Below are 10469 nucleotides of genomic sequence, written 5' to 3'. Positions count from 1 at the left end.
TCATAGGAACTCCACGCACATACCGCCAGAGTGGTGGACTCGCTCCTGGTCTACAACAACTTCCTCTGGTCGAGGGACCCCAAAGGGGTTTCCCTCGAATAAACTCTGAGTTCAATACCGACAGATATGCAAGCAATTAATCACTTTCCTCTGGTTGAATGTACATTACTCCTTATATGTTGGCGGGAGATGCCTACAGGCTCTAACATTTCTGTTAAGTTGTTGAATATTTCTTATCTAGACTGGTCCTATGGTTTTGATCTGCTCAGAGACAGGATTGTAATGAAATTATGACCTGATTCTGACTGGGTTAAACTGGGCCAGCAGCTCTAAGAGAGTCTCCCTGGGATTTCAATATCAGTCAAGGAATAGAGTTTAATCTGCTTGCCACATCACGTAGAAAAGCTTTTTGAAGCACCGTATCATATTTCCTAACACATCAAAACCACATAAGATCCACTGAGATCACACTTAGTCACACCCCTCATACACTGACAGGTTGAGCTCCCCTTCTGTGAAGGAGGAGTCTAGGACCCTATAAATGAGTGATGACACGGGACATCGGGGCTCTTCCGGGTTTGTGAATGCGTCACAGACCGGAGAGTCCAGCACTGTAAATTGTAACCTTTTCCTGACTTTTTTAATATAATTGATCAAACTTAATTGACGTTTCCTTGATTTATGGATAATGAGAGTTGCCACTTCTGAGGGAGATTCAAGCCAGGGGAAAAGACGTGGTAGAGGTGGTTTCCGGGTCCGGTGGCCCGCAGCCAGCTCCCGTCTTTAACAAATCTGTTGGACTCCTGGCAAGGACCAATGCAGACATGTTCCTGTTTTTAGTTTTCTACATTTGCCTTATATTCTAGCTGTTTTACTATTTTTTGCCATCATTTTTTATTTGTTAAAAAAAAATCTGTATACCTCTTTTGTGATTGTCTATTGTTGTCGCTGTTGTCCATTGTTGGCATCATTCTTTGTTTAAATCAGGTCTCTCTTGTAAATGAGTCATAGAGGCTCGATGAGATTAACCTGTCTAAATTGAGGTTCAATGAATGATCCCACACATACTATCCATCCATCCATCCATTATCTTTACCCGCTTCTTCCATTTTGGGTCACGGGGGTCGCCAGTGCCCATGTCCAGCAATCACTGTACGAGGGGCGGGGTACACCCTGGATGGGTTGCAAGTCCATCACAGGGCCACATAGAGACAAACGAGACAGACAACCATTCACTCTCTCACTCACACCTAGGGACAAATTTAGAGTTACCAATCAGCCTAACATGCATGTTTTTGGTCTGTGGGAGGAAACCGGAGTACCCAGAGAAAACCCACGCATGCACGGAGAGAACATGCAAACTCCACCCAGAAAGGCCCCTGGACCGGGGTTTGAACCAGGGACCTGCTCACTGAGAGGCAGCAGCTCTACCAGTTGCACCACCGTGCTGCCCCCCACACATACTAAAGGCCACACATTGGATCTTCTTTTCTCTCTGGGCCTAAATATCTCAAATCTGTGTGTTAGTGATGTTTTTGTGAGTTACCACTGCTGAGTATTTCTTGATCTTAGTTTTTCTTTAGATCCATTACCAGTGAAACATAAAATCCAGTCAAGAGTTGTTACTCAGGATGTTGCTGACAGGTTCTGTGATCTGATTGATCCATCTTTGCTGAAGGAATGCCCGGTTGTTGATGTTGCCACATGTTTTAATAATCATTTTTCAGACATTCTTAACATAGTGGCACCCTTGAAAACTCCCCTCGTACCATTTAAAAAGGCCTTTCCATGGATAACTGAATTCATTTGGCAATCCAAAAGAATATGTTTTCAGGTAGAACGCAAGTGGAAATCCACTAAACTGGAGGTTCACAGGCTTCACCTCAGTGAACTTTGGACCTTTTTAAGTGAACAAATAAAAGCTGCTAGACTTTAATATTTTTCAAATCTTTTCTCCTTAAATAAGAATAAAATCTAAGGTCTTGGTTCATATTATAAACTCCTTTATTTCTCCTGTCGCTCCTGAAGTCCCAGTATCCTCCAAAGCTGACAGTAATGGCTTTCTTAACTTTTTTCTGATGAAAGTCAATAATGTCAGAGGAACCATTGTCCATCAGAGTCAGAATCAGAGATTCTTTATTGTTGTTTGCACCACATGTGGTACATGTGGTGGAACAAAATTATGTACACAGGGTCCCAGTTACATCCAACAATAAAATGTAAAAGAAAAGCCATAATAACATATAAGATATGAACTAAGAAAAACATCAACTAAAAATGCACTAAGCACTAATAGCATAAAAAACATTACGTTTAATCAAGTGACATTTTGTGACATTTCAACTTTGTTTGATAAAATGAAAATTTCTACCGGTCCAAATGACATTCTTTCAGCAATGTTGTTAAAAAAGTTTTTTCTGTCATTGGTCTCTACATTGTAGATATTTGCAATGCTTCTCTTTAATCAGGTTTGTTTCCAAGTTCATTCAAGCATGCTATTGTTGAGCCATTATTTTAAGAAAAAGCAAACCTGGATTCTACAAAGTTTGAAAATTACAAACCAATCACCAAGATCCCATTTTTGTCAAAGCTTCTTGAAAAAGTAGTGACTGAGAAATCAATCACTCACATGGAAAAACATGAGATCTTTAACAAATTTCAGTATGGGTTTCAAAAGCTCCACTCCACAGAGACTGCTTTACTTAAAGTTTCTATTGTTATTTTGATGTCAGCCGACTCTGGAGAATCCATGGTGATGGTTCTCCTAGATCTAATGTCTGCCTTTGATATTGTTGAACACAGTATTTTTATTAACAGGCTACGAGATGTAGTCCATCTATCGGGCTTGGCACTGGAGTGGTGTATCTCCTATCTTTCTGGCAGAGCAATTAGTGTTTCTGCAAACCAGATAATGTCAGAATCCAAGAGCCTGCTATGTGGGTACCTCAGGGATCATTGTTGGGACCTATTCCGTTTATTTTGTATATTTTCCCCCTCGGCCAAATAATGTCAGTTTTCGGATGTGTCATCAGTTATTTGCTGATGTCATTCAGCTAAATTGTTCCTTAAGACCTTCTGAACTTCACAAATTTTCCTCCTTGTTAAACTGTATTAGCAATATCAAACAGTGTCTCAGTGACAACTTCCTGCAACTTAACTGCAATAAAACTGAAACCTTAATTATTGCTCCTGACAATCAAACAACTGAAATTAAGCAACATCTTGGTGTATTAGCCTCTTCTGTCAAACCAAATCTCAGGAACCTTGGCATTATTTTTGATTCTGCCATGTCATTGCAATGCCATTCTTGTGGAATAATGAGAAATTGCAAAATTGAAATATTTCTAGGCTTAAATCTCTTGTGTCAAAAGCCAAATTAGAGATGATTACCCATGCTTTTATTACATCCCATCAGGATTATTGAAACAGTCTTTTCATTTGTTTGAACAAGAAGGATGTTGATCGTTTGCACAGTTCAGAATGCTGCTGCAAGACTTTTAACAACACACAGAAAAGACAGCACATAACACCAGTTTTAATCTCTTTACAATGGCTACCGGTACATTTTAGACTGTGGTGTAGTCTACATTTTTGTAGTGGGTATACTGTGCTTAGAAACCAAAATACTTCAGTTGATACAATGTAATTGTCAATTTATTTTGATTTTCCTTAAGCACCTCTCTAGGAAGTGGAAGATAATGTATGAATGTATGTGTGAGTGTGTGTGTATATATATATATATATATATATATATATATACACGCATGCATGCACGTATGCACACACGCAGGCATATTATCATATTTATTTTTATGTTATTTTCATTTTATTTCAGACTTCCAAAGTTAACTGGACAAAATATGAATGTTCTTAAGGCTTTAAATTGCAAATATAAATATGAATGCTTTTTTTATTTAAATACATGTTGTTTAAAAAAAGTACTGTGACCAATAATTGTTGTTCAATATGGGTTTTGCTGTATATTGTCAAAACGTCACATTGGTGGCTTCAAATGTTACTAATACCTTTGACACAAGAAAATATAAATATCTGGTCTAAACGTTTATTCTGAAAAGCCCCTCATCCTTTTTCCGGCAATGCTCTGTGTCACTCCTGCTAGCTTCACATAGTTGGAGCAGCTTGTGGTGGCACGCGCGCCTGGCAGAAAAAACAGACCTTCCATCTCCCCCCTACCCCGCATAAAAGAAGAGAGGCACCACTGGTCTCTGAGGGCGTTTATGATGTATTTCGCCCAGACGTTTCAATGTTTCAATGTAACAATGACACGTACCCAATATGTCACATATCACTGGGCACTTTTACATGGGTATACGGAAATTCCCAAGCTTTTCTAGTGTGTATACAGCATATACCAGCGTATCACGTAGACTACACCACTGATTTTAGAATACATTTAAAAATTTTAGTTCTTACTTTTAGAGCCCTGAGTGGTCAAGCCCCAGTCTACATTTCAAAACATTTAGAGCCCTACTCCTCTTCTTGGAGTCTCAGATCTTCCAGTCAAAGGCTGTTAATGGTCCCATGGACTCATTTTAAGACCAGAGGGGATAAAGCTTTTAGGGCTATGGCCTCCAGACTGTGGAATGAATTGCCTCTGACTCTGTGCTGCCTTAACTCTCTTAATACTTAATAATGTCTTGTATTCTGTAAAGCACTTTGTGGTTTCTGACCTGTAAAATGTGCTATATAAATAAAATTTACTTACTTACTAAATTGTCCCTAGGTGTGAGCGAGGGTGAATGGTTGTCTTGTTTGTCTCTATGTGGCCCTGTGATGGATTTGCAACCTGTCCAGGGTGTACCCTGTCGCTCACACAATGATTGCTGGACATGGGCACCGGCGATCCCCATGACCCAAAATGGAAGAAGCGGGTAAAATATTATGGATGGATGGATATTTTAGTTATCCATCCATCCATTATCTTTACTCAGTTTGTCCCAAGTGTCAAGAAGCTGCTACCTTTCTCCAGAAGTCCCTTTTCAAGAGTGAGCATAGTAAACTCATTCTAACCTTTAGAAAAAGTCAAATTATTTAGCTCCCATCCATCTATCATCCATCCATTATCTTTACCCACTTCTTCCTTTTTGGGTGGTGGGGGTCACAGATGCCCATGTCCAGCTATCACTATGCGAGAAGCTGGGTACACCCTGGACAGGTCTCCAGTCCATCGCAGGACTGCATAGATAAAAATAATAATAATAATAAACTTTCCAAGAAAGTTCAATCTGGTCCTCTGGACATTCAAAAAAATAAAAAATAAAACAAAGCAAAAAAAAAAATGTAGAAACGTTTCGTCTCTCATCCAAGAGACTTCCTCAGTCTGAGCTGCTGTTTTCAGCTCAGTCTCTTAAATAGCACCTTCTCAGAGTGGATCAGCCAGTTTTGCTGCTGACAACCAAAACCAACTGATCACATGCTCAAGAAGGACCATCAGCCTAACAATGGATCATTAGCACACTGATGGCTGTTTACTATTCAAAGGGGGTTGAGTGATACTAGCAATCACAGCATTGTAAGAGGGGGACAGTTGAACCTGGAGGCTCCGCCCCTGTTTAATGATGGACGGTTTCTTTTCACAAAGATGGCCTCCTTTACTCCTCTCTCAAACCATCGTTCCTCTCTGTCCAGGATGTGAACATCTTCATCCTTGAAAGAGTGACCGCTGGCCTGGAGATGAGTGTAGACCGCATCCACTTTCTTGGATTTTTCTACCTGGATTATTGAGCATGCATCAGGAACTAATAAACTTTATTTCTATAGCGCCTTCCAACAATGCCTTGCATTGACCAAGGTGCTTCACAAGACAAAACAAGATTAAAAACAGGACACAATAAATCATTGCAAATTAAAAACACAGTGAGAATAAAAGAAGGTAAAAGAGACAAAATAAATAAATAAATACTAAATACTAAACTACTAATAGTTAAACATTAAAAGCCCTTTTAAATAAGTATGTTTTCAGTTTGGCTTTGAACCAAACCAGATCAGAGATGGCACGCAGCTCATAGGGAAGAGTATTCCAGGCTGTTGGGCCTGCAACAGAAAAGGACCGGTCCCCCCATTGTTTGCACCTTGAGCGTGGCACCACCAGCAGATTTTGACCAGCAGACCGTAAAGCTCTGCTGGGCTGGTGGACTTTCAAAAGTTCTGAAATATAAGGTGGTGCAAGGCCATTCAAGGCTTTAAAAACAAACAGTAGCAGCTTGAACTGTATCCTAAACTGAACTGGGAGCCAGTGCAAAGAAAGGACAGGAGTGATGTGTTCATATTTACGTGTTAGTCAACAAGCGAGCAGCAGAGTTTTGTACAAGCTGTAAACAGGAGATAGAAGATTGATTAATACCGACATATAAGGCGTTACAGTAATCAAGCCTAGAGCTCACAGAGGCATGGATGGCCTTCTCCAGATCACTACGGCTAAGGAGTGATTTCACTTTGGAAAGCAGACGGAGCTGAAAGAAGCTGGTTTTCACAACAGAACTGATCTGTTTATCTAGCTTTAAATTACAGTCAAGCTCCACTCCTAGATTTTTTACCACCTGGTTGGCGTGGGGGAGCGGAAAACCTAGACTGGGAGAGATGTTGCATGAATTACTGGAAGCACCAAATAAAATCCATTCAGTTTTATCGTTATTGAGGTGGAGAAAATTCTGAGACAGCCAGTGCTCAATGTCGTTTAAGCAGCTGGCAACAGAGTTTAAACTGAGTGAGGAACTGGGAGTGACCGGCAGATAAATTTGTAGATCATCTGCATACAGATGAAAAGACAGATTATGGTGTGCAATGATGGGTCCTAATGGTAGCATGTAAAGTGAGAAGAGAACAGGCCCCAGAATGGATCTCTGTGGTACGCCAGAGGTCAAAGAGACTGAAGAAGAGGACAGATCACCAATCATAACAGAGAAAGTTCTGTCTGTTAAATAGAAATTAAACCACTCGAGCACAACTCCCTGAAGGCCAACCTGCTGAGCCAAACAAGTGATTAGGACCTGATGGTCTACAGTATCAAAAGCTGCTGAGAGGTCCAACATCACCAGCAGAACAGGTTTTTTGGCATCAAGGGACAAAAGAATATCATTCTGTACTTTGAGTAGTGCAGATTCAGTGCTATGACGTGGTCTGAAGCCAGATTGAAAATTTTCAAACAAGTTGTTGTGTTCTAAAAAAGATTGCAACTGAATGAAAACAACCTTTTCCAGAACTTTGGATAAAAATGATAAGTGTGAAATTGGCCTAAAATTAGAAAAAGCTGTAGGATCTAAACCTGTTTTTTTAAGAAGAGGCCTGACCACAGCATGTTTGAAAACAGACGGGACATAACCTGAACTTAGACAGCTATTAATAAATGTCAGAAGACAAGGACCAATAACATCCGAGGACTGCTTCAACATCTTAGAGGGAATGATGTCCAGGGTACAGTTTGTAGGTTTCATCTGCTGAACCACCTTAACGAGGTGAGGTAGTGAGACCAGGTCGAATTGATCAAACACAGCAGAGGTTATTGAGGGAGCACATAACTGAACAGCATTATATGTACTGACAATGTTCTGCTTGATAGTCTATTTTGTTCACAAAGTAATCAAGAAAACCATCACAGGTAGACTGTGTAGCAGTTTTCAGAACATTGATGGAGGGATGAATGACAGACTGAATGGTATTAAATAAAACCCTTGGCCGGTTACAACTGGTAGAAATTAAATTGGAAAGATATTGTGATTTGGCCTGCTGAACAGCTTTTTGATATTCATGAAGACAGTCTCTCAGTATGTCCTGGGACACATGAAGCCTGTCTTTCTTCCATCTGCGTTCTGCTTTCCTGCAGCATTGTCTAAAAGTCTGAGTGGTACCATTAAGCCAGGGATCTGGCTTGATTTTTGTAGAAGTCTGTCTTAAAGGAGCTATGGAGTCCAAGATCTTTGTAGAAGTGTACTGAAAGGAGGTGATAAATTCTTCTGGATGTAGAGATGAGTCCAGACTTTCAGCAGAGTATAAGTCAGTGCTTCTAAACGCAGCAGCAAACTGACCTGGAGTGGAGGGAGTGATGAAGCGGCAGCGACGTGCTGGAAGCATAGTCTTTACCGGGGGAGGAGTGGAAAATTCAAATATAATAGGAAAGTGGTCTGAAATACAAGTGTCCAAAATTTCTATAACAGATACAGGAAGGCCGTTAGAGATGATTAAGTCCAAAGTATGACCTTGACTGTGTGTGGACCCTGACACAGATTGTGACAGGTTAAAAGAATCCAGAAGGCTTTGAAAGTCAGCAGCGAGTTGGTTACAGGGACAGCAAACATGAATGTTAAAATCACCACATAAAAGCAAACTGTCAAATTTTGGCAACAGTTCAGCCAACAGTTCTGAGAACTCATTAATGAAATCCTTATTATATTTTGGAGGGCGATATAAAACACCACACAGCAAGGGGGGTGTAGATTCCATCACAAACAGCTGAAGCTCAAAGCTGCTGTAGTTTTGAGGAGGCAGTGGGCGGCAGGTGAGTTTATCACTGAACACAGCAGCGAGACCGCCCCCACGGCCAGACACATGTGGTGCACTCAGGTAGGAGTATCCAGGTGGGAGGAGCTCAGAAAATGCACTGTTGTCCCCTGGTTTCAGCCAGGTCTCAGTCATCAGAAATAAATCCAAACGATGAGTAGAGATCAGATCGTTTAGCATAAAGGTTTTATTTGAGAGCGATCGGGCACTAAACAGGACTGCACGCGCTGGTACACAGCCGATTGCATCAACAGCTGCTCGGGCAAGCGGGCGGAGGTTCTGTTGCACGCAGCCCCCCTCCTGGTCCCCACAGAGCGACAAGGTGCAAACTGAAAGTTGACGCCAGGATTAACAGGAACGAGGCATGGATGACTATATACCAGGGAACGCCAGAGGTCGACGATGCCAAACTCCGAAGGTAAGTCCTGCAGTAGAAGCCGATGATCAACCGTACTGTGAAAGGACAGGTAGAATTTGAATTTGACGAGGACTCCCGCTCTCCTTCCACATCTTCTGCGGCATTTGTTGCGTAGCAACATCCCGGTAGTGCGGCATAGATAGGCTGGCTCAGACGCCAGGAAGGGCAGTGGTTTCTTAAAATGTCCAGTTTTACCAAAAACCGGTGCGTTGTTTAGCGAATCCTGCATCTTTAGCAGAGTTGAGCGGTCGTACACTAGAAGTGAGGATACATCATGGATGAAGAGAAGGCAAAACATGAGTAACTTTAACAAATTCAGGAGAGGTAGACTGCGTGCCATCAACAAAGGCGCCATCTTTTCTGAAGGAAGTTGGTTTATGTGTCCATGTGCATAGAGACAAATGAGATTCTGCTGGGGGACTTCAACGCACACGTGGGTAATGATAGTGTGAACTGGAGGGGTGTGACTGGGAGGAACAGCCTCTCTGATCTGAACCCAAGCAGTGTTCTGTTGTTAGACTTCTGTGCTAGTCATAGTTTGTCCATCACAAACACCATGTTCGAACATAAGGGTGTCCATAAGTGTGTAGTATGACATATCCTGAGATATATTCATACATTAAACGGGTTCACTCATCTTTCTGGACTGTGTGATGTTCGTGCGTTGAATTCAACAGAAATGTGGACGTGAGACGTTAATTATCTTTGACTCACCAAGCGAGTGGGTCATTTATTAACAGAATCAAGTTTAACACATCACACATTTACATTAATTTGGCAGAATATGAAAACAACAACATAATCAGCTTTACAACCAGGAAACCATACGGCCATGGTTTTCCGTTGCTTCACCACAGACATTAATGAAAACATCTGGATTAATTTTCTAGCAGAAAGGAGAGTTTAAAGATGGAAAATTGAGATTTATCTTACAGAGAGATGTGTGAGGGAATTTATCTGTTTTAACCAGAACGTGCACGCTCCTTCGGAACTCAGCTTGTCCCAAACAGTACACTTTCGGTGAAGGTCGACTTTTACCTTTTCTGAAGATAGGTCAGTTCCGGAGTGGAGTCTCACTTCCAACCACTGTTCAGCGTCTCAGTGAGAACAGCCAAATACCTAGAGAGCCGTGCGAGGTTATCCAAACAGAAGTTATAATTCCCAAAATCGTCTCTGGTTCAGCTTGTTTGGTTTAGCAGCATCCATGAATGCCTGCGGTTGCATTCACGGACTCCCAAACTCTCTGCACTCTGGATTCCACAACTCTTGAACTCACTTGAACTGCTGCTCCATCTTCAAGACAGAGCTTACAGCAGCTTCAAGACTGAGCTGAACTCTACACCAGAACTCTTCTGGAACTCTTCTCTTCTCAACTCTTCTGCTCCCTTGAACTGGGAAGTTGCCACATTTAAACGGGCTATACTTCCGGTTCATTTGAGAGCTTTTTGATTGGTGGATGGACCAGAACAGAGGTGTGGTTTGTGATGTAAGGTGTTATTAAAAGTCAAGGAAAAGATTCAAATTGTTTAAGAAC

General features: G+C 41.4%; 1 protein-coding gene across 1 annotated transcript in view; it reads right to left on the bottom strand.

Annotated features, from left to right (window-relative positions):
* Window positions 1-10469, bottom strand: part of LOC119419929 (tripartite motif-containing protein 2) — a 47726-nt gene continuing 37257 nt past the window's right edge. The window contains exon 4 of the mRNA XM_037687335.1: window positions 1-105. Coding sequence (XP_037543263.1) covers window positions 1-105 — 105 coding nt within the window. The remainder of the gene's footprint in view (window positions 106-10469) is intronic.

Source organism: Nematolebias whitei, chromosome 1 (assembly GCF_014905685.2).
Source record: "Nematolebias whitei isolate Nwh7 chromosome 1, NemWhi1, whole genome shotgun sequence".
NCBI classification, from domain to species: domain Eukaryota; kingdom Metazoa; phylum Chordata; class Actinopteri; order Cyprinodontiformes; family Rivulidae; genus Nematolebias; species Nematolebias whitei.
The sequence above is the reverse complement of the archived record's forward strand: the minus strand, read 5'-3'. Positions and strand labels throughout refer to the sequence as shown.